The sequence below is a fragment of the Bombyx mori genome, chromosome 1, assembly GCF_030269925.1.
Source record: "Bombyx mori chromosome 1, ASM3026992v2".
In the NCBI taxonomy this organism is placed as follows: Eukaryota; Metazoa; Arthropoda; class Insecta; order Lepidoptera; family Bombycidae; genus Bombyx; species Bombyx mori.
Window position 1 is genome coordinate 13,912,370 of NC_085107.1, and position 25,517 is coordinate 13,937,886.

The window sequence follows — 25,517 nt, forward strand, 5'->3', positions numbered from 1 at the left end:
GTCCGATTAGGTAAGTCCAACTTCGAGATAGAGGTCAACAGGCGGATCCAAATCAGTCGGGCAGCGTTCGATAAAAAAAAAGTGTTTTCATCCAAAATCCCTCAGGGCCTTAAAACAAAGGTATACAGTCAATGCGTGTTAACAGTGATGACTTACGGTTCCAAAGCGTGGTGCTTCACAAAATATCTTTTGAGTAAACTCAATGTCACATAGAGAGCTACAGATTCTAGTTTTTTTATTAGTTTTAATAATAATATTAAATTTGTATAGCAATTGATAACTGATATTATTATATCTCTAATATCGAGATCTTCCCATTTGAAAAATGTCACGCTTCGCTTTCACTATAATTGAAATAACGTATGTTCATTGGATTTGTTTACACGTCACGTATTGCGTTTTGTTAATTCTATAATCATACAATTAAAGCAAAGCCATTATTAAAACTGTGTTCGTTTATGTTCTATATTTCAAATGGTTCGTAAATATCAAATTTGTGTAATAAAGTTAAATTTGGTTGGTGTCACAAGTCTGTAATTTTTTTATTTTAATTTTAATCTGTATTTTAACGTAGGTTTAATGAAGAAACGTTTGCGCACACTACACCTGACGGCGGGCGCAGTGATGGCCACAGTACAATATTACGAATTGACCGGGCTGGATCCGGTCGGTAAGTTAGCTAGTATTACACGGGTACCGGCGACGTTTATCACGTGCATCGCCGATTTTATCATAAAGTATTTGGATGAGGAAGATCTGCCGTACCTCCCTATGCCGCGAAAGCGAAAATTTAGTGAAGTGTGATTTTTAGTTCGTGATGTCGCGACTCGCTAACTACTAACGGTAGATACGTCGTAGAGTGCAACTTGATTATATAAGCAACACTACGGCAACCTGTAAGTGAGTCAGCGAACACGAGGATTTCATTTGAAATTGTATATTTTAACTTTCATCATGTTTTAAACTTTAAATATAACTGGATTTGTGATGATTTTTATTTTAATGTAGAACATATGTACATACATTTTAAATGGGTCGCTGTAAAAAAAATAAAAAAAAACCCTGAAACTGAAATCTTAAAGATTTTAACGATAGGTTTTTTGTTTCAAAAATATTTTTTAGGTTCTAAAATGAATTTACTATTTTTTGAAATTCCTCCTCTCTACGTTTTTCTAAGGACAAACATTGTTGCCGACTTTTTGTCAAATTGTTCGTTATTATAGTTTAAACGTAACAAATGAACTGTAACTTAGTATTATTGGTTCATTAAGGGCTTCTCTAATAAATACTTCGAATTGTGATGTTTGTCTCGTAATTTTCTTTTCTTTAAACATTCAGCAAATGTTTAAAAAATATGAAATACGACACTAATATGATAATTCAATGAAAACGGAAAACTGTTATCGCGTCGATAATTTGAATTGTTTACTAAAATTATATGCCAGATATCGTAAGTTATATTTAACTTCACGTTGTATAAACGGTAGTATTTTGTATGATTAAAGTAACTTTTTATTAAAAAAAAAATGTACTCTTATAGTTTTAAGCTTCAATAAATATTTTTATGTTTGTTTTCTCTCTTAATAAAGGTCTTTGATTTTACGTTTTGCATTATTCATTTGTCTTCTGACCTTGTAAATGTCCATCGATAATACAGTATTAGTTTTTTGACTACCCTCCTAGATATCGTTTTTATCAAAGCACAAGGCCACAGAATCTTGTGACAGAAAGCCGGAAATAACTGCGTTTCAAAGGGTAACAAATCCAAAAAAATGTTCTTTCTTTCATGTACTTTACTAGGTTAAAGTTGTTTTTTTTAAATCGTGACACGAGAAAACGCTATATTTTAATACACCTACAGCGATCACAAAAACTGTCAATACCAAATAATACGCCTGAATAGAATTTTGTAGAATACAAAAGGTAAATTCAACGAACTTCAAGTGAAAAAATTCAAAATAAATCACTTTAAACCACATTGAACATATCTAAAATTTTAAAAAGTCTAGCATGCAAACAAATATAAATGAATATTCATAAGCGAAGCAAAAACTTTGTATCCATTTCTACAAAAAACAGACCGACGGAGTAGTATTAAATTTTATAGTTAGTTTATTTGGACAGAAGTGCAGAAAAGAAATCTCTTATAATTATTCTAAAAATCGATCATTATATTATATTTAAAAAAAATATATCATTGCACATACTATCTTGTCTGACATACAAACAGACACACACATTTAAAACTAATTGATAGTTTTTTGTTTGTTATTGAAGTGATCAAACTGAAAAGAGATTAATATTATTTGGCTATAGCCGTACTGAGTAATTATAATTATGATATTGTCATAGTCACAGTCCGTCTAATGGATGTTGGTGCTTTAGAAGTATATTAGTTTAATAGAGTAATGATATATTAATTTAATAATAATTAATAGTTGTTAGACACGTGACTAAACAAGCGTTGACGCTAACAGAATATACCTTGTCTAACCCAGGAACCTAATCGGACTCGTGGTCTGCCGTAGTAGTCAGGGTTATGGACTAAACAGTTTGGGCGTTCGTGGAAATATAACGATAAATAAAAAAAAAACCATTTATATTTAAAGTAAAAACAAATTAACTAAATTCGTAATTTGACTTAACGTTTCACGGCTTGTTTGTTACGCAACGAGTGATCCCGAGATTAATACTCGAGCTTGCCGTAAAAAGTTAAGTCTATAAGGTAGCAATATAAGTGAACATTGAAGTGATGACTGCGAGACAGCGAGGAGGCTGCATGCCGCCGCACCACAGGGCCCTTTGATCGGCCATCCGCGATGAATTGATGCACATCGCATCACAAACCATAACTTTAATAACGCCGTTTAATATCACAATATCTCCGGACTAGCCGTATGTTATGGAATTTGACTTTAATTTTACACAGCATTTGGTTGAATCTGTGAAATATAAATGAAACGTGCTAATAAATAAAATACGGAAATTTCTAGGAACTGTCTCGATTTCTTTGAAAACTGTTCGTAAAATTCATTTCCATGACTATGTAAGAAGCGAGGTTACCAAACCATGGCGAAGATCGCGTTCTATATGTCACCAAGTGAATCGGATTGTTGAGATCCTATTGAAGTCGTTGTGGCTTAAAGGATTTTTTTTTATTGCTTAGATGGGAGGACGAGCTCACAGCCCACCTGGTGTTAAGTGGTTACTGAACCCAATAGACATCTACAACGTAAGTGCGTCACCCACCTTGAGATATAAGTTCTAAGGTCTCAAGTATAGTTACAACAGCTACTCCTCCCTTCAAACCGAAACACATTTATTCTGCTTCACGGTAGAAATAGGTAGGGTGGTGGTACCTACCCGCGCGGTCTCACAAGAGGTCCTACCACCAGTAATTACGCAAATTATAATTTTGCGGGTTTGATTTTTATTTCATTTATTAAGGCTGGACATTATATTAACCCTACGCGTAGTATAGAGCGATACGATTATGCCGGTGCTCAACTCCCGCAAACCGGCCTTAATTATTTCTAATAAAATACGTATGTACATAACTCATGTTCGGCTTTCTTTTAAGATGAAGAAATAGCAATACGAAATTCAAACTCGTTTAATTCGAAAATCAATACGTTCAGTGCGTTATTGTAAGTTTAAATTGAAGCAAGCTGTACTTGCAAGTCACCGGTGCTTACTTTAGGCGTCGTAGAATTCGATATCTGAAAACGAAATGGTAGATTTTTGTAAAACAAATTAGTTTGAATTTCAAATTCGTTAAAGAATGCTAAAGTACATTAAATAAAAATCATGGCAATATAATTACTCAAAAATAACTAAAACCCAAAAGCATTACTTCAATGATATTTTGTAATGCTTTTATTTCATAAATTAGCAACCAGAATCATCAAGCAGCAGTAAGAAAGAAAACTTCATAATCATATGAACGAGTCGTCGTGTCCTAAAGAATAAAGGGCCAGGCGTACTCGTATTAATTCATGCTATTAATGCGGTGTTGAAATTTTCGTAACCAAGTCTTATTTTTCCTAAGGAAATGTGTTAACTACATATGTGTTACAAAAAAATAAAATTAATTTATTTTCATAATTTACCACAGATAGAGCGTATTGTAAAGGGTAGGTACTGCCACCATGCTTAATAATGCCCTAAAGAAGTCACGAATTCCGGTTTGAAGAAAATCGATAATTATTAATTGAGGCCGTCAGCGCAAAAGTGGCCTAACCCACAATTCATATTCATGCTTATGTATTGCAATTTTTTTAAAACATTGTAAATTTTGATGCAAAATCGGCCTATCTCTAGTTTCAATCCATAGACATAGACATAATAATATAATATGACTTTGCAAACATCATTTTAGCGCGTATTTATTTGCTTACGAAGAATTGTAAAGGTAAATTCGAACCTTATTATCTCCATACTAGCTATGGTAAATTTAGGCCACTTTTATCAGACGAGCCGTAAGATCGTTCTGCCCATCAAAACAATAAAAGGAAAAAAACACATAATAATATACCTAACTTTCGAAACATTCAACCGTCATTTTATCAAAGCGAATGGAATTCAATTAAACATCAACCACAAGTTAGTAGTCAGTGGAACAAGCGCGACTTTTCACCGTAAACATAATCCGCAAAATGTTAACAAGTTATAAAAATTATGAATTAACGTCGCCGTGACGAGGGTCCGGCGGCGGGAGAGCAGACGAACGGGGGAGGACAACAATAGGTGCTGCTCTAGGGTGCCCAATAAAAACTTGACAAATGGCGTTTCATAATCGCTTCGCATTCCGAGCTTCGTCACAGGGATCTACGATTGTACTCCCCCACAAAATATGTCTGTCATATACGAATTACAGCGCTTAGTTAAAAATTCGTGGCCAGGTAACGTCGGCACCACAAGTTTAGTGCGACTGCAACCACAATTACATAGGATCATCAGGTTTCAATCAGACACTTGCGGTCAGACATACAATACACTATCTGTTAACTCATTTGACCACACTATCACGACACTGCACTTAACAGACTTGATGGAAACTGCGGCTAGCGATTTGATTGAACTTACAATGTGACGGATATTGTTACAGGCGACAATGAAAATCATATTAACAAATTTAGTTCCTATGATTATTAACTAAACAATGAAAATAGTAAATTGTGACTTTATTTACTTCCACTAGTATATATGTATGTATGTATGACTGAAGAACGCTGCAAAACCTTCAAATGTAATGTGTACCTCGTGACAATAAATGAAGTGGTTTTTTTTGCCACGTTTATTAATTACTCTTACTACATATGCTGTTTTATTTTTTATTTTTTTATTGCTTTGATGGGTGGACGATCTCATAGCCCACCTGGTGTTAAGTGGTTACTAAAGCCCATAGACATCTAGGACGTAAATGCGCCACCCACCTTGAGATATAAGTTCTAAGGTCTCAAGTATAGTTACAACGGCTTCAACAACGGTTACAACCCTTCAAACCGAACATATTTTACAAAACAAATGGTGTTTACCCATCTTAAATAATATCAGCGATTTTTTATATTTTTGAGTCGGTTTACTGTAGGTTCGTTCATTCCTGGTCATTTCGATTCGTTCAACATGACGTGTTATAACAATTTCAACGAAATGATTTCCTTAAATAGTTCTGGTTGTACTTTTAAAATCGGCTCACGTCCATACATTTATCTTATCGCCCTACAATCACGGAACCCGAAGCTGCTTCAAAATTAACAGTGGTAGATCTTGTGCTTAAAATTTATTATGTTATAATGTGCTAAAAAATTATACTCTTGATTGCAACTGTGCGGTTTGACCAGAATCCGAAAATTCCAAAATATTAATTGGTCGACACTAAATACATTTTCAGATTTATTAGTGTGTTTGATATTAAAAATGATTTATTTTTTAATAATCTCCTCTTAGGTAATTATTAACTCCTTAGGTAATTATTAGTACTAAGCTTAATTAAAATAATAATAATTAAAAGACATTTTTAATACTCACAGTCTGGAACAATGCTAATATAAAGTGACGCCTGCTTAAATGGGATCATTTTATCTGCAATTCGCATATAGTACTGATACATTCGGATGAAAATTCTGACACAACTTAAGAAGAGGGTTCCGAATGAAGAAGTCGATGGAGCAATGGTCTTACGCACATAAAACTCGAAAAGTCGTAAAGTAAGTCTCGGCACTATTATTACGCGATAGTTTCGGTAAAGAATGCTTGTAATAAGGGTACGTTATTAGCCCTGCCAAAATATTGTGTCGAGTCACAGTGGCCCTCTCGCCTCGCTGCCTCCCTCACCTTCCTGCAATGTTATTAAAAATAATTTCTCATTTTTATTACCACTCCTTCGTGTAGTGGTTAGAGTAATAAATTACTGCTATTTTATTAGTAAATACGAGTGAATTAATGTTCGGTAACAATGAGGCAAGATTTCATAGGAATTCGTTATGTGAGCTTTATAAGGCAATCAGAAACAATTCGTTAATTATGTATTAAAATTAAAATTTTTTTTTAGCATAGCAATGTTGTTCGCGCTGCACCTTTTTGTGTTCGAAATCTTCAAGGCAACAGATAAACATCTGCACTGCTTAAAAAAAATTATTTTTTTATTTATTGCTTAGATGTGTGGACGAGCTCACAGCCCACCGGGTGTTAAGTGGTTACTAGAGCCCATAGATATCTACAACGTAATTGCGGCACCCATCTTGAGATATATGGAATCATATTCGTAGCAAGTCGTAGCAATTCGTAGCAACAAAAGTGTAACACAGATGTACAAGTAAGAGATTAAAAAAAAAACATGAAATGACATTGAAATATTCGTCGATCCTGTCACTGTTATATTCGTGAAAACTGCTAAAAATGTTTTATCGAATGTTATACAAACGGCTTAACATTTGAATTGCAGATTTCAGATAAAAGAATAAAAATACGAATCACCGCCGGATCAATTTGTTTTCTCGTAAGCTTGGCGCTGGGAGTGGTCGTGCTCCGCCCCGTCTATATTTTATAAATTTTTACCTCTCTATCGCACTTCAATACTCAAACTACAACTTCAATAACGCATTAATCATTCTAAACATTTGCTTCTAATACTTTATTTATTCTTAAATTGTCTTAAATGTGTTTTTTTTTTGTATTCATTAATAACTTATCGAGGAGCTCATGTTAGCGTAGATTCACTACGTCTGAATGTAAATTTCTCGTTTCAAATTTCAAATAAGTTCAGGCGCCCTTTCTAAATATATTGTGAGCCGTTCTAGCCGTCTAGCGTTGCGGATAACGTACATTTCAGATGAGATTTAAAATTCATCGAAGCTTTGAGATAAATTGTGGCTCCGTAGAGACATTTTTCAGGGTGGCTGCTCGTTGTCGGTGTGCGGTAGGCGGGCGGGGCGTGTCGTGTTCGCGCCCGCCCAGCACCAGCGGCGGCAGTCCTCGATCGTCCGCCGCGCTGGGAACACATCCCTGGAGCTCTTCCCTCCGCAGTTCACGTGAATTGTGACTCGAATTTTAACCGGTAAGTCATTTTTCGAATATTCTTCCATTCAGCTCAAAGTTTAACGAATTAATGAATTATGACGTTTTATTATTAAAATTCTCAAAAACAAATCTAAAGGGTAAATATTTAAAGCTGTATTTTTTATTATTAAATTAAAATTAGGTGATTTCTAAAATTTATTGTTTCTTAAATATCAGAGTACCTATGTGATTTTTTGTTGACGTTACATTAATTTTAGGCGCAAAATGTAGTACTACTATTTAGTAAAAATCTATAGAATGGATTTTGTTACGATTTATTAAATATAGACAAAATCTTAGATGTGTATAATTAAATTTTCTAACAATTTTAAATACGTAAAACTCTCTTTCAATTTAAAGATAAAGTGAGAACAATTTTTATATATTTAATTGACAGTTGTATAGGTATCTGGTTATCGCAAGTGGCGGGTAAGTACGAACATGTAGCTTTAATACATCACCGTCAGTTTGTGGTCCTTTATGTATATTTATTTGTACCTGACAATTTTTTTGAGTCCTTGCGATAGGTGCGATGTAAGCCGCACGGGCTGGCATCCCTTGCTTTTTATTACCACTAAAAATAATGCATTCCCATTTATTGAAATATATGTATCTATGATTCACATAAAATCACCTAGTATCAGGTAGGTCACGAGCTGTAGTTCAAAGTAATATATAAATGTTTATGTAATTTATAAATTAATATATGTCGTGAATAAACATTGAAATACCGAAACCAGAAATCAAACCGAAATTCGTTGTTTGTGAGTTTTTGTAAGTGTATCTATGCCAATATGGAAAGATATAGGCAGAGAGCTATACTTTTTATTTACGATTTTAGACGAAAGTGTATTGACTGATTGACATTATTTAAAAAAAAAACGTGTGAATGCCGGACAACGTATATTGAAGGGCGCCGTAGTTAGAATGTTGAATGAATTTTAAGTTTCATAATTATTTTATCTCGTATCAAACTAATTAACGTTGAAAGTTTTGTAAGCTCCGTATTCTCCAATTTCGTCAGAACCATCCAAGTTGCAATATTGTGGAATAGTTTATATACAATAGTTTTTTTTTGTAAATATATGTATATGCTATTTGTATTGTAAGCTTGATGGTTCCGTATTTATGTCGCGAAGCACTCATACATTTCGGTTTGGGGATTGGGTCATCTATCATTCAAGGCATTTGTGATTTCGACCTCGTGTTTTAAGGTGAGTGGTGCCATTCACGGTGTGATATAATATGGTGTGATATAATATGGTGTGATATAATAAGGTGTGAGATAGGTGCCATTCACGGTGTGATGTGTGTATATGGGCTCCGTAAGATTATTACTTGTTTCATTTGATTATTCAATGAAATTATTTTTATAAAATATTCTCCTAAATCATGGAGAAAAAAATACGAACAGATAAAATTCGAGCCTTGCGCCTTAAAACTTAAAACATAATTAAAATATTTTAACTAGGGATTTGAACATGGGCTTTGAATTTTTACTATGTTATGCTACGATGCTATTTAGAATATTTTCAATTTCAGGCATCCGACATAACAGTTATTGTGAATTTCATATTTAAGGCGTCGGAATCGCGCCGGTGTCCATTATGGTAGTTAACGTAGGATGATTAATTAATATTATTATAATCAGATAGTGAGTAATATGTAACAAAGCAAATTATCAGTATCTAAAGTGACGCGGTTATTTGAAATTTTATTCAATCACATTTATTCTCATTTTACTGTAGTTGATTTTGGAATCACCGTAATAAATATAGTTTCATAAAAATGTAGTTAATGCCATACCATCTATTTAAATCAAAGGCTTCATAGGTGTTATCGGAATTGTTTTGATAGTTTAAATTGTTTTTAATAGACTTCAAGAGGAGGCCCATAATTCGGCACGGACAAATGAGCACATATGCTCCCGGCTCATGTCGCGGTTCCCGGTTTCGTAAGATTGTATTATCATTAATACAGCCGATGACAGTCACCGATCCTTCTAATTTAACGGCTCCTACAGCAAGAATAATAAATACAACTGTTTGTCTATAAGGTTTAGTTATGGACGTTTCTTAACTAGAGGATATGGTTATTGGCGCATTTAACCAAATCTAACGACGTGCTTTTTTAAAATTTACTCTTTCTGTCTATACATTTTTTGCCTGGGCTAATCTTCGAATTGCCTCTGACGAAACTTTTATTAGCAAACAGGTAATTTCTTCGCAAAGTATTATTATAGCCTACTTTATCTCGGAAATATTTAGGGTACCTTAGAATTTTAAAAAGGGGTTCCGCACTCGACGCTAAGCTAAATAAAATGCGGCGCTAATTACCGATGAATAAATGTTTTCTTTCGATTTTTTGCATTCAGAAATTCGTTTCACATAATTTTATCAGACCATTTTTTCGAATTTTCTAATGTGATATTAGTTATTTTGTGTTTTCATTTTTTTGTTTTTGTTTTAACTAAAACTAATCGCAATTTTACAGCTTTACCTGGCACAGTTCGGGAACAAATATGGACCGCAAACTATTTAGTATTATTAAATGGTAACTATTTTCAATTTAATCATTACAGCAATGCGAAAGTGATTTGTAAATATTTGTAAAGGTTTTGGTTATATCTAGCTTCCTATATTGTTGAATAAAAAACATTTTATCTCCTTACAACTAAATAAAATATTATTAGTACTGAGAATTACTAAATATAGCTAAATATGTATATACGCTTCTTATTAATACATTTAATGTTTGTTAGAACGAAAGACACAAGCGGTACTATACCTGAAACCAATACCAAACTATGTCCGAAGCTCCAAAACCAATTGTACAAAGTTTAAACTGAATCGGATAACGGCGCGCAAATGCACAGAACACGTACAAACAAAGTTACATATAAGTGTATATTTTTACATTCGATTGTGGTGACTGCCTTCAGAAAGCGCGGTGTGGCCTGAAGGATAAAACGCACAGTGCCTACGTCTTAAGCGCACTCAGCGACTCCCCTGCACTCTTACACCCGACGTCCGATCTCTGTCCGAGGTCAAAACCCGGTCAGAGTAAGGGGGTTCCCGCGGTCAACACCAGGGCTACCACAACCTCGCTTACCAATTTCTTCATTGAACTACAGTTACGCGTTAGGGTTCGAAGGGTTTGGATAAACATTATACAATGTCCTTAAGACTTAGACGTTGTGTTTTAGTGGCTGCATACAAGTTTGTGTTGCCCTTAGTAATAAACACCCCGACTCCGTTACACATATAGCGTAACGAAGAAATTCAATTAAAATGTCTTCATGGAAGCTTCGTGTCACAGTTCATTCAATAAATAAGAAGATCGGCATTCATTAGTTATTAAAAAAGAAAATGTAATTTTGCCAAACATGTATGAATATATCTGATTGAACTATAAAATGTATGATGAGTAAATATGAATAGGGTCCGGTATGACGTGTAGGCAGTCGTACAGATACGTTGGCTTGAGATATTGGCTTGAGACGCCTATTAGAGCTAATAACAAAATATTTAATCGGCACTATTATTAATTATTAATGCAAGAAAGAAAAAAATAGCATATCAAGGCACCGCAAACGGTGATTTGGAACAAGTTTTCCATATTTTCCAAATCGTAGATTAATTACATAAGAACTGCCATTAATGTCGGCTTCGCGTATTTTATTGATGTCTCGACCTCTTATTATTGGATATATTTTAAAACAGTAAAAAAATCCTAAAAATTGGTACATAGCTATATAGATTCGAAATATTCTATTTGAAATCTTGAAACAATCGGTATGGACTTCGATGTTAAAGTTTAAAAATAAATTTAATTGCATGCTTTATCCGCCGACACGCCATTGTAGGCAATGATTCTTATCGTCGGACTTATTGAAAAAGGGGGCCAAATTCCTACAACGCATAAATCAGGAGAGAAACTTATTTCTTTTCACTAAATCGCTACGTCTTTTTTATTACCCGATAGCCAATATATTGAAGACGAAAATTAAAACAAAATTTGTAACACTTTTGAAAATCTTTTTTTTTTCTTCATAGCACGTTTATTTCTTGGGTGTACCTATATTAAACAAAATATGACAAACGCAAATCGAATCGAAATATTAGAACTAACATTCTAAAGTATTATTAAATTTTAATATGAAAATCGTACAGTAGAATAAACGTACAAATTTCTGTACTATATGAAATTGATAAATTAAAAAAAAAAATAATTAAAAAGTAAATATAAAATATAAAAGAATGTGTATTTGTGTACTCCGAAACGGCTGGATCCATTTCTATGATTTCATGATCTCAGATTTGCCTAGCGGGTGATCCTGTAATGTTTGGCATCGATTTCAGTGATGTTTCATTTTGGAGTTTTCCTTATTTTTCAGGATACGGTGTATGTGATAGAAGAATACTGTACAAAATCTACCGGAACGCTTTTATAATATTAACGATAGTCACGGCGGAGCGTTATCGCTTTTTACAATTAAGCGCTTCACATTATAATCATTCGTCAAAATATTAATACCATAATTTGATAATAAATTTATTTCGAAGCAAACAAGTTCCACTTTAACATGTTCGATGTTTACTTTATGATCGTTACTCACTTTGTATGAAATGTAAACTGGTACAGAAATCGTGCACCGCCTGTATCATTTCATAACGTTTACTCATCGTGTGTTTATCGTCTACGTTTCCGCCCATACTATTCTTTTCGTAGTGTTTACACGTAACGACAATAGAATAGATGGTTGTTCGTAACGTACTCCAACTGTTCCTTGGTAGGGGTTAGGGTTGTCATGTAAGGCAAGTGCAATTCATTTCAATCGCCTTGTAATTTCATTCAGATTTATTTTGTCTTAATTGATTTTGTTCGTATTCAGATAAGGCTTGCAGAAATTTCTCAATTCTGAGTAGGCACAAGTATGGCCTGTAGAATATCTTGCTTTGGGAGCTTCTTACCGCTGAATTTCAAAGTAACAATTATAAAATTAATAACCCTTCGGTTTAACAGTAACACACAGATTAAATATGTGCATGGCTAAAGTATCTTTTTAATATTTCCATTAATATTTAGGGTTGGCATGTAAGGCAAGTGCAATTCATTTCAATCGCCTTGTAATTTCATTCAGATTTATTTTGTCTTAATTGATTTTGTTCGTATTCAGATAAGGCTTGCAGAAATTTCTCAATTCTGAGTAGGCACAGGTATGGCCTGTAGAATATCTTACCTTGGGGGCTTCTCACCTCTGAATTTCAAAGTACCAATTATGAAATTAATAGCCGTTCAGTTTAACAGTAACACATAGATTAAATGTGTATGGCGTTTTTAAAGTACCATTTTAATATTTTATCAATTAAATGTTTACTTTTTTTATATACCTTAGCTATTGTGTTTTTAGAAATTATATTTAAATACGATTATCGATAAAGTTGATTATTGAAAACATGAATAAAACAACATTTTCTGAAAATAAATCGTACCTAGATCGATTTATTGGCCCCCAAATCTAAATTTTATGAAAATCGTTAGAGCCGTTTCCGAGATTCAGATTGTATATATATACAAGAATTGCTCGTTTAAAGATATAAGATATTATATGTATCTCTAGTCGTTTTCTCGAGGAAACAGACACATCTAACACGGAATAAACCTAAGCACATTGTGGTCACCGTCTGTGTCAGCACAACGCTCCTATGCTCAAAGGAGTACTGTTTGCCCTTAGATTGATTACAGATACGACACTTAACTTGTTACGCCAATGTTGCCCGACTAATTGACGGTCAAACGGCTTGCATATCTACATGCTGCACGGGGCAGTGCTAATTACATGCCCGACCGAACTGATTGCGCACATGTGTTGGTCGATGTCGCGTATGTAATTACACAATATGAAACTAATTTGTTTGTGCAAAACTAACCCTGTCAGCGAAACGGTTGCCTGATATGATGGAAAGTATCTATATTTTCGAAACACGAATGAACGGGAAATATTTTTTGTAATAGAGGAAATAATTTAATAAATTAATAATTATAAATTAATGACTAGCGGCCCGCTCCGGCTCCGCTCGGGTCTTCAACAAAAATTTCAACGGTATTTGACGTTGTTTTTTTTAAAAATAAAACAATACTTATTGCTGCATATCATTGCATGCATGCATGATCTAATAGTACAATCCTAATTAATATATGAATGCACGTGAATTAAGTACAATAGTTTTTAGAAATCAGTTTTTTATGTAAATTTCGTACAGTTGAGACGCTTATTCAAACCTCAAGAATTAGCAGGACCTAAAAAAATACCTATAAATGAAAATGCGTCTTAGATCTGGAAGTCGAGAGTAAATTGTATACTATTCTATCTTCCTTGATGCAAATGAATCGAATCAATACCTTGATATCGGGACTATAATTAAATTAGGTCTTAATGTAACCAGAATCGTTGAGCATTGAATGTCGTATTCATGCATATAATGTAATCAAGCATTCTGTAGCGACATACGGTTAATTTGACAATTAACAACAATAGGCATGATCGTACGTGCCTATTATAGTCACCTATTCTACAAGTACGATACTTTATAATATTTTTTAATGAAAACAAATATGATTTGGTGTGTGATTGAAATTTAATATTTTAGAGGAGATTATTAAGTTATTGATTAACTTAATATATTAATAATGTTATTGTTAAGGTTTTCTACATTATTAGTGGTATTGCTGAAGGTTTCTGCTCATATCTGCAGCGAAGCAATCATGTGTTGCGATTTGAAAGGTGAGACAACCGCTATGTGATTAATGTTTCAAACTCGTGATTAAATTTTTGGGTGGCGGTATTCGCGTTGCGGTTTCTATGGGTTCTGGTAGTCACCTTGAACCAGGTGGGCTGTGAGTTGAGGAGTTGAGTATTTTAACAAAGGTTAATTAGGTTCACCATTTAGGAGACTTGCCCACATTGAGCCTTCGGGTGCGCAGTCACCATTCAAACACTATTCTGCTCTAGTGGCTATCTGTTCTACTCCACTCTTAGAAAACATCGGAAAAATTCGCGGAATGGCTGTGGAGAATCGACTGTTTTGCAACACTTTGGGAAGGCATATTCCGCTTCATTCATTTCGCCGATGATGACGTTCATACCAATTCAGTTCATCCGGCTTACACCACTTCAAGAACACAGCAACTTAACTCAAGATCGTGCAATTGTATTAAGAATAATCGAAGTTTTTGACAACTTCTTCACTCATAGTAAGTCACTTCCACAGCCAGATTTAAATAAATGAAGTTATAGTTTGAAAACTAAATATTTGACACCAAACCAAACTAAATAGAAAAGTATTTTTTATCCTTATAATCACTAATATACAAGATAAGAAAATCATGACTACCGTTCGTCCTTGACAGGAGCGGACATTTTCAAGTTAATCGGATATCTTAAAAAATACTTTGAAACATTTCATTGCATAGATAAATTTGCATAGATACACGTCAAGCCTTAACAATCTATTGAAAAGAACTGGATCTGGAACAATATCGGACACTAGCTTCAAATATCTTTGCAATGTAAGAAGAATATTAATTGAATTCTAAATTCTTTCTTGCGTTCAAACAATCATTCTGTTTTTTGGAGTTTTTGTAAAAAGCATTATGTTCGCTTGTTATTATTACAGTGCGATGACCAGTAGTCGCGTCCCGGACACGTCCGCCTTCTTATTGTTCAGCTGACCACACAACGACGCGATTACGATCTCTATTAAAATAAACACTTGTTCCATACCAATGTGTTTCAACTCTCTTTAAGCACCACTTACACAGTTTTTTTTTGGCGTGTGTTTGTTTTGATGATGCCGTTTGTAAACGAACTTTTTTCTGTGAATCAGTAACAATAAACATTGCGTTTATCGATGCGGTTTCGGTTGTTTGATTGATCGATAAAATTAGTGGTAGCGTTCGGAATGTCATAGATAATTTTACTTGCTGTTCGGTTGGACGATAACCTGTCTTTCTTCAAAGCAAACAAAGTTTGAAGTCGTCGTGGCCTAAAGGATAAGACGTCCGGTGCATTCGTATGTAGCGATGCACTGGTGTTCGAATCCCGCAGGTGGGTACCAATTTTTCTGATAAAATACGTACTTAACAAATGTTCACGGTTGACTTCCACGGTGAAGGAATAACATCGTGTAATAAAAATCAAACCCGCAAAATTATAATTTGCGTAATCACTGGTGGTAGGACCTCTTGTGAGTCCGCACGGGTAAGTACCACCACCCCGCCTATTTCTGCCGTGAAGCAGTAATACGTTTCGGTTTGTAGGGTGGGGTAGCCGTTGTAACTATACTGAGACCTTAGAACTTATATCTCAAGGTGTGTGGCGCATTTACATTGCAGATGTCTATGGGCTCCAGTAACCACTTAACACCAGGTGGGCTGCGAGTTCGTCCACCCACCTAAGCAATAAAAAAAAAAGTTAGGGAAAATAGTCATTTGTAGTATAATTCTAATGAATATGAATAATGACGTTTATTTTAGATATGTACAAATAAATATTCCAAATACGACATAAAAATATATTTACTGTCATTATTTAAAGCTTATATTGATTTCAATGTAGAAAAAAAAACGTAAAAATATTGTTCTGTTTTATTAGCGTCGTGCGTGTTTGGCAGTCAGATTCACCTGTCGGGAATTGATTTCCGTTTTTCAGTGAACAATGCTGCACGACTCTTCTCGTTTATAAAAAAAAAAAAGTTATTAAACTATCAACAGAATTGAGGCGTATTGTTTTGTTTTCCTCTTATGGTAATTTCCGATTTTAATTCGTATTTATGTACATGTTTGACCGAAGATAATTTATTGTGTTTCTACTGTCAATCTATTAATGACAATTATTTTACAGAAACCCTGAATCACGATGGAGGGGTTTCTACACCATATGGCGCCGCAGTTTTTGCATCCTGCACTACAGAGCTTCGGATGTGGCGCTTTCCGGCCTATTGGGGGTGCTTTCCACCCTCTGTACCCGGGCAAAGCCTTCGCTAGACATCTCGGAGAGCAATACGCGCTCGGCCAAAGCGTCGGACAAGCACTAAGGGTGACTATGATTTGAAATAGCTCGAAGTTAATTTTCGAATTAACTTACTGAGTTTGACACCATTTATAAATTGAATTGAGAAATAAATTTAACCTTTTAACATTTAATACGGCGGCTATAAATTTTATTTAATCGAATATTAATGGTGCTATTCTATTTATTATCGTAAGAGCGTATTCTAAGCTTGATCGGATAGGCACAAACATTGCCTATTTCTGCCGCGAAGCAGTTGTGCATGCTTATGTCTCACGACAGGAAACGTTATGGTGTCTATGGGCTGATAGTTATACAAATCAGGTTGGTCGTGAGCCCGTAAGCTCATCAGTGCACCTAAAAATAAATAAAACGACTCTCACTAAATTGTTTAATTTACTGTTTCAATTTCGAATTAGTTATTTTCAAAAATCGATTTCCAAATTGACATTTGCTGCAAGCGGCTCTGATTAATTTTTGCTAACTTTTATTTATTTATGGCTTAGATGAGTGGACGAGCTCACAGCCCACCTAGTGTTAAGTGGTTACTGGAGCCCATAGACATCTACAACGTAAATGCGCCACCCACCTTGAGATATAAGATCTAAGGTCTCAAGTATAGTTACAACGGCTGCCCCACCCTTCAAACCGAAACGCATTACTGCTTCACGGCAGAAATAGGCAGGGTGGTGGTACCTACCAGCGTGGACTCACAAGAGGTCCTAACCAGGAAAACAAATTAAAATAGTAATCATTTCTAATGTCTTGGAGCGTTCATGATGCGTGAACTGTATAGAGCGTACGCGACGACACGAGTACTCCGCCGCTGTACCGACACAGTTACACGGCGCGCGACGACACAAGCTCGCCCGGTTCCGCCGCCTCCGCCTCCCCGAGGCCCTGCAAGGATGACGAGACACCGGCCGCGGCCACATGCACCGACTCGCATGATTTCTTTTCGCGTGAGTATTAATTAAGTTTACTGGTGGCAGGACCTCTTGAGAATCCGCGCGGGTAGGTACCACCACCCTGCTTATTACTCCCGTGAAGCAGTAATGCGTTTCGGTTTGAAGGGTGGGGCAGCCGTTGTAACTATACCTGAGACCTTAGAACTTATGTCTCAAGGTGGGTGGCGCATTTACGTTGTAGATGTCTATGGGCTCCAGTAACCACTTGACACCAGGTGGGATGTGAACACGTCCACCCATCTAAGCAATAAAAAAAATTACAACTCTGATACAGTACCGATACGACATGTACCGGTCGCCAGTCACCGTCCTCGTCGAACCCGTCGCTTGCGACGAAGGACTCGACGAGCGAATTAACCCACAGACACAGCCCACTGAGTTTCTCGCCGGATCTTCTCAGTGGGTCGCGTTTCCGATCCGGTGGTAGATTCTGCGAAGCACTGCTCTTGCTAGGGTCAGTGTTAGCATCACTCTGGTTTGAGCCCGTGAGCTCACTTACTAGTTAATGTTACGCTTAAATAGCCTCTCTAGGCTATCAACTTAGGTAGGAAAAAAAAAGTACCGGTCGATCATTGTCGGATCACAGATTTTCGCAATGTTAAGGCGATCTTCGTCCATGACCACTATCGAACTCTATTCGTGGGAAAAATTATTTGTAGGTACATATACTGTTGTTTTTATGGTCGCCCTAATGCAAACACAACGATGCCCAAACATTAACCGTCGAACGTAGACATTCTCGCTCCGTACGTTTTTGTATTCGACCATATCGGATTAAAAAATACTTTTAACTTGTGTCCAGGCATTACTTTAAGTTGATATTTCATGAATGTATGACTTAGGAAGAGAAAAAATAAACGAGTTCAAACGTTATTCACAACGCTATTCCTTACGAACATCGGTATTGATCAGAACGATTACATTTAACAATTAGAATTAACAGAACCTAAACATAACATTAATTGTGAGGCGCACGTGGTTTAGTCAGCAATTGCATAGTTTATCAAGCTTTTGTTGTTTGCTAAGCCCGAATGCCTTCACACCATCGCTTTATTTATGACGCGATTATTGCGGTATGGTAATAAATATGGTTTGAGTATGTGTTATTTACTTGAAATTAATTAATTTATTTATTTATTAGGCACACAATACACATAACAAGCTAAAAAGATACATAAAAAATAACAACAAGTAAAAAATCAAAATCTGGCTTGCAACATAAGCCATGTGCGCACGACTAAGCAAGCCAAATGGGCTGAATTTATACACAATTGTCCTTACAACTATACGACAAAACAACGCGATAACGAAAGCTAATCTAACTTATAACGTAAGGAAAAAATTTTACTCACAATATACATTCAACATACAATACAAATACATAATCTGTTCGCCACTGAGCATTAGTACAAACAGATCTATGGCCAGTGTTCGTTAATGCAAACCTGTTTATTCCAGCTCAAGTCATTCTCAATATGTGTACCGTTTCATCTACATTTTGTAATTTTCATTATGTTTGCATGACAATATATTTGAATTACAAAAAACCCGAGGTTTCTTCTCGATTCTTTTGAATGGCGAAGCTGCCTTCTCAATCAATAATAAAGTTTCTTAGCTATAAAAAAGCCTGTGATTGCTTCCTTATTTTTTGTTTAACATCATAATCTTTAGCTTTGTAATTTTTACCGTTTATAAAGTTTGACGAGGTCTTTCACTTTGGCACGGGCTTTAGGTAGTAGACCTGCGTCATCATCTTTTGAGACCTCGTAATGAATTGCGTTGTCTACGTCTTCTCAATTGAGCCCATAGAACAAACGTGTACGCGTTTCACAGCCGACGGTGAACGCAAATCGTCTTGTGGGGTATGCGGCGCGCGACTCGGTCCCGGCGTGGCTCAGGCGCACTTCCTGCAGGAGCTACAGCATTTGTACAGCCTGAGCGCTCTGCCGCGGGAGACGTTGCCGCCCTCCCACGCACTTCAACACCAGGACGAGGATGCGCGGTGGGAGGTAACTGGGAAATTCCATAAAGCATAACACGTTGACTGCTTTGTCCGGTGCCCTACGTACCGCAATGAGCAAATTATTTCGATTTCTGTTACTAAGCGCATCTGGATTGCCTAGCTTTGCCTTCTTTTGTTTTTAATGCATTTTTTAGGCCTCTTAAGAATAGATTCATTTTTAATATCTTCAGATTCGTCTTTCGTATTCCGGCGTCTTAGTAAGAAGATCGATGAGAAAAATCGAAATATTAATTACTTCAGTGCGCCATGTAGGACACCGGTGACCTACATGGCAGTCAACGTGTTAAGTGCTATATTTTTTTTTGTTGCTTTGATGGGTGGACGATCTCACAGCCGACTTGGTGTTCAGCGGTTACTCACCAGCCCATCAGTAATTTACAACCAGTAAATCAATCAGTAAATTACAAGGGCTGCCCCACCCTACAAACCGAAACGCATTATTGATTCACGGCAGAACTAGGCAGGGTGGTGGTACCTACCCGGACTCACAAGAGGTCCTACCGCCAGTTATAATTATAATTTTGCGGGCTTGATTTTTATTACACGATGTTATTCCTTAACCGTGGGAGTCGATCGTGAACATTTGTTAAGTAGGTATTTGATTAGAAAAATGGGTACCCGCCTGCGGGATTCGAACACTGTTGTATCGCTAGATACGAATGCACCGGACGTCTTATCCTTTAGGCCACGACAACTTCAGAACACTATACAGTACGAGTAATACATTTGAAATTATGTGTATGGCTATGTTTTTCTCAATAACGATTATTAATGAATGTACTAGACTTCAAAATGAATTAAAGTTACATACATACTTTTTACATTTATTACTCGATTTTAAGAGGTCGTATAGGTATCAATTTTTTTGTTAGATAAATCCTGTGGATAAATCATACAATGTCCATCATAAACTTTCGCGGATACGATTTATACTACTAATATAATATCTCGGAAATATATTAGTTACTCGGTGCTATATTGATTTGAAGTCGTCGTGGCCTAAAGGATAAGACGTCCGGTGCATTCGTATATGTATATAGCGATGCACCGGTGTTCGAATCCCGCAGGCGGGTACAAATTTTTCTAATGAAATACGTACTTAACAATTGTTCACGATTGACTTCCACGGTGAAGGAATAACATCGTGTAATAAAAATCAAACCCGCAAAATTATAATTTGCGTAATTACTGGTGGTAGAACCTCTTGTGAGTCCGCACGGGTAGGTACCACCGCCCCGCCTATTTCTGCCGTGAAGCAGTAATGCGTTTCGGTTTGAAGGGTGGGGCAGCCGTTGTAACTATACTGAGACCTTAGAACTTATATCTCAAGGTGTGTGGCACATTTACGTTGTAGATGTACATGGGTTCCAGTAACCACTTAACACCAGGTGGGCTGTGAGCTCGTCCACACATGTAGGCAATAAAAAATAAAATTTCAACTTATACTAAAATTTAATGGTTTTTTTTTGTTGGCTCAGCTAATTAATTATGCAATGTTTTAGAAAAATTGGTGATGCGTTAAAAATACATCTTCTGTTAAAACACTTCTTCGACTTCTTACAATTTCGACGGCCTTCTACGAGTCAAAATGAATAAAATATATAACTTTAATCTTAGACATACCAGCGTATTCGTGCAAATCGGCAGCGTCGCCTCAAGCTACGTACGAGGAAACGACACCACACAGTGGAGAGTATGCTTGGATACGACTTAGAAGAGGAACGTCGGGAGGAGAGGCCACGCGAATCTCGACCTTATGATGCCGAAGATGAACCAGTAGACGTTGAAGGAGACTCGCTGGGCTGGCCTGAGGCGGCCATCAATGTTGACGGTAGCATATAATATTGCTGTAATTTTGAATAACTTCTATAATGTTTATCCACAGAGCTGCACCGAGTATTAGGATGAGCGGTTTTTTTACAGTAAGAGCTTCTTATTCGCGCTTCTTTCATTCGCGTTTTCATTATTCGTGGATTAAACAAATGCGACCCAATTCCTATATTCGCGGCTAAATATTTCTTTATTCGCTGATATAATCGGTACATACGATAAAGATGGTTCAATATGTAGGTGTCCAACCGAATATCCTTTGTAAACACGCTTTTCCATATTCACAGGATACTTACGGAACATATACCCTGTGAGTAAAGTGCTTTTACTGTACTACAATGTCTATCATTATGAATGCATAGGCGTCGAATTTAATGACGCTACTACATTGACCAACGCCGATCTAACGACCGAATTTTGTTGTCGAAGAGATTAAACTCACCCACCAGGTTTTAAATTGTCATCAAAGTCCTTAGACGTGACATCGTGAGTTCCGTATATTGAGACAGCGGGACAAAGGCTGTGTAACTTTATATTGAGACGCCGAGACTAGCTCCTTGTGCTGCTAAAATGTTTGTAGCGTGCAACATTGGCACTACAAGTCATAGATTACACTCGGGTATCTTCGGGCGCATTCGGGCGCCATCGGAATCCCGAACACGCAAATGTCAGATGTCATTAAATGTCAATCGACAAGATTCGCGCGCCAATTTAAAGTTTAACATAAAAACGTTAACTTCGTAATATAATATTATTAGTATCACCTAAATACCTAGCTTTTTTTTCTCCGATTGCTGTTAAGATTATAATACCGTACACTACCAAAGCATTATAAGTGTTTATAAAATAGTGTGTTTGACTTATACTTGGTTTGTTATGTTCGTTACGTTGAAACAAATCCAATACTGGAATGGACCTTACTGGTGGCAAGATTTGTTTGTGTCTTAACATTATCTATATTTGCAATTTGTACAGATAAAGAACAACGTCCCGACAGCGACAAGTTGCATATGAACTACGTTGAGGATCTCGAAATATCGAGCACAAACGACGCCATGCAGTCACCAGAACGCGTGAGGTATTTTAACACGTTGATTGCCATTCAGCTCACCGGTGCCTTGCGTGGCGCACTGAACTAATTACGTCAACTTTTGTTTCTAAGGCACCTGAATTGCCTAACCTTGCCTTCTTTTGGAACGAAGTTACTTATGGGATGATGTGGAAGGGTACCCTAAACGGGAAAAAACATCCGTAACGTATGATTTTTATTAGTAATGCACACAGTGCACGACTTAACTTTGTAATAACGTACAAAAAATAACATATTTTTTATCATTCATTGACTACGATCTCAGAGCGTTCTTTTGCGCAATACACTAAATCTTATGCAAACAACTGTGAATGAAGTGTACCACATTAAGTTCGCACGTTACCGAATGACCGTGGGTTGTTGCGAAACCTCAAGTTTTATTTTCTTTATACCTCGAATAGAACTTTAATATTTTTATAATAAAGAACTTCGTTCCTATCCGGTGTCCCACGACACCGCACCTCTTTTTTGTTTCTTAATATACGTTTCAGTCTTTTAGGTCTCCTAGAAATAGATTAATTTACAATATCTTCGGATTTCATCTTTCCCAGTCTACTAGATATTCCGGCGATTTAGTAAAAGGATCGAATCTCTTCGAATTATTTACATGATTAGTTCAGTATTAAATTATTTACGATTGCGCTTAAATGCGCATATTATTATAATAGTGGAAACCATCACTGGAATTGCAATAGATGCGCATCGAAACCTGAAACGATTCGAACGTGTCCCTAACAGGATCGAAACTCCGAAGCCGTTGGCGTTGGAGTGCACCAAGACGTGTGAGGGCCTCGAGCGTCCGGCCGAGGTGACCACGTCCGAGCCGTGGCCGACGACCGCGACTACTGCTGCTACGGCCACAGACGCTTGGCCGACCCTCGCCGCCGAAGCGTACATTCAGGCTACGCGCCACAAGATTGACGGAGAAAACATCCCGTCCTCCACAGACTCTCGCAACTAATCGACACTTTGTCTTTTTTTTCGTCTGCCTACAAGGGCAATAAAAAAAAAAGTTGGGCAGCGGCTTGGCTCTGCCCCTGGCATTGCTGAAGTCCATAGGCGACGGTAATCACCAGTGGTCGTTGTGGGTAGATTGATTTATATACTTGCGTCAAGATATTATAATATGGACATGCCATTTTATCCATAATGATAATTTTTGTAAATTGAAAAAAAAAAAAATTAATCCTCATGGGATACAATTTCTATATTTATGAGATAAAGTAACAAAAAGCCCTGTCTAAGTTTTGTCTCACACGGACAAGCGTCATTTCTAATTCAACAGAAAGGGACAAAATACGGTGTAACTATTCCAAGGTGTTTTTGTATAAAATAAAATATCAAAAATCACCATTAGCTAGCACTGGTAGCGTAGATTAATATTATTAATACGTTTTTCACCTTAAACACAGATTCATGCTAATTTCAACATTCCGGAACACAATAAATATGAAGTTCCGGTATTTTGGAAGCATATCCATATTATTCTCTACGTTTGACGTCAACGACATTAAATCAATCTACCTACTCCGACCTCTAGTAATCACTCACCATCAGGTGGGCCGTGTGCTCGTCTGCCTACAAGGGCAACAAAAAAAAACATGGCGCCATATTTTCTTTGACGTCAAACGAACTATACTTAGTCACAGGTGGTAGGACGTCTTGTGAGCCCGCACGGACAGACACCACCACCCTGACTATTTCTGCCGCGAAGCAGCGATGCCTTACGGTTTGAAGAATACAGCAGACGTTGTACTAACAAACTTTTTTTTTATTGCTTAGATGGGTGGACGAGCTCACACCCCACCTGGTGTTAAGTGGTTACCGGAGCCCATAGACATCTACAACGTAAACGCGCCATCCACCCTGAGGTATGAGTTCTAAGGTCTCAGTATAGTTACAACGGCTGCCCTGCCCTGAGACTTAGAACCCATGTCTCGAAGTTGGTGGCAGCATTTACGTAGGGTGACCACTGAACATCAAATCGGAATTGAGCTCGCACACAGTTAGTTTGAAACGAAAAAAAAAAGAACTTGATTCTTATTTCTCGAGATTAGAAAGTCGAAAAGAGGTCTGTTAACAAAACTTTCAACTATCATTTTTAAATGTGATTGTGCTTCTAATGTCACAAATACACACAAAAGTGATGTATGAAAATAGTGGTTATTAGCAGATGTTCCGATTTCGAGATTTAATGATAATAATTTGCAGGAGCCAAGGAATCTATTGGTTTTTACTAAACTGTCTTCAGAGCTTGCGATGTATTTCTTGTGTCAACGAATCTAAATAAATAATGCGAACGAAAGCCTGCCCATGTGTATAGTTTAAAAAGTTTGGTGTTTTGTTTTGGTTTTACGAAGACTACTCGTAATTTTTTACCATACTTTACGAAAAAAAAAATTATGATAATCTTACAATATACTCCGTAATGTAATTTAGATTTTTTATAATTAGATTTTGTGCAATATAATTATGTAACATATTATGTATTCACACACAAAGATACAAACAAATATTCTCTATTCATATCGCACACTGCTTTGTATTATTAAAATTTATTATATCATATTATAAACTAATTATTACGTACTGAGTTCTAGTATTAAATACTAACTAGTATATTGTTTATCCAATAATTTTTTTTGATATTAGGTAATAAAAAAAACCTTGTTAATTTTCTTGTACAAAGCGATCCTATTATAAATTATATTTAATATTGTTAATCATTGTAGTGTAATAGTTTTAAGTAAACTGTCTAGTTTTAAATATTTATGAAAATACAAAAAAAAAGCGTTTCTATAGAATATGCATGTTTAGTTACGTGCTCAGTAGAATTTTAGCTTGGCTTGAATAAAAACGTAGAAAAAAAAAACAATGATTGTATTAAGAAAAATGGGTCGTGAACGAAAAATTCTACAAGAATTCCACTTTGGATTTTTTTAAAGAACACATACTTTGTATAGGTAGATGTCA

At 36.2% G+C, this 25,517-nt stretch overlaps 2 protein-coding genes and 1 long non-coding RNA gene across 10 annotated transcripts in view; 2 read left to right on the plus strand and 1 right to left on the minus strand.

Annotated features, from left to right (window-relative positions):
- Positions 1-1,602, plus strand: part of LOC101742079 (uncharacterized) — a 28,526-nt gene extending 26,924 nt beyond the window's left edge. For all 4 annotated transcript variants that reach the window (XM_062671556.1, XM_062671558.1, XM_004933068.4 and 1 more), the window contains one exon: positions 575-1,602. In XM_062671556.1, coding sequence (XP_062527540.1) covers positions 575-804 — 230 coding nt within the window. In that variant the 3' untranslated portion in view covers positions 805-1,602. The remainder of the gene's footprint in view (positions 1-574) is intronic.
- A 1,993-nt stretch (positions 1,603-3,595) lies between these two features.
- LOC134199294 (uncharacterized) lies at positions 3,596-5,672 on the minus strand. Its single transcript, XR_009973729.1, has 2 exons — positions 5,538-5,672; positions 3,596-3,719 (listed from the first exon to the last, which is right to left on the minus strand). It is a non-coding gene; the product is annotated as an uncharacterized LOC134199294 (long non-coding RNA).
- A 1,176-nt stretch (positions 5,673-6,848) lies between these two features.
- Positions 6,849-25,419, plus strand: LOC101740302 (uncharacterized). Of its 5 annotated transcripts, XM_038011749.2 has the most exons (9): positions 6,849-7,000; positions 7,396-7,558; positions 10,054-10,113; positions 16,466-16,660; positions 17,430-17,595; positions 19,435-19,610; positions 21,242-21,455; positions 22,430-22,532; positions 23,283-25,419. In XM_038011749.2, the coding sequence occupies exons 4-9, from the start codon at positions 16,481-16,483 to the stop codon at positions 23,503-23,505; spliced, it is 1,062 nt and encodes a 353-aa protein (XP_037867677.1). In that variant the 5' UTR covers positions 6,849-7,000; positions 7,396-7,558; positions 10,054-10,113; positions 16,466-16,480; the 3' UTR covers positions 23,506-25,419. The 5 variants fall into 5 exon arrangements, with proteins under 5 accessions (XP_037867677.1, XP_037867684.1, XP_062525858.1 ...); XM_038011756.2 differs by lacking the exon at positions 10,054-10,113 and having other exon boundaries at positions 6,867-7,000; XM_038011751.2 differs by having other exon boundaries at positions 6,993-7,558.
- Positions 25,420-25,517: the final 98 nt, after the last annotated feature.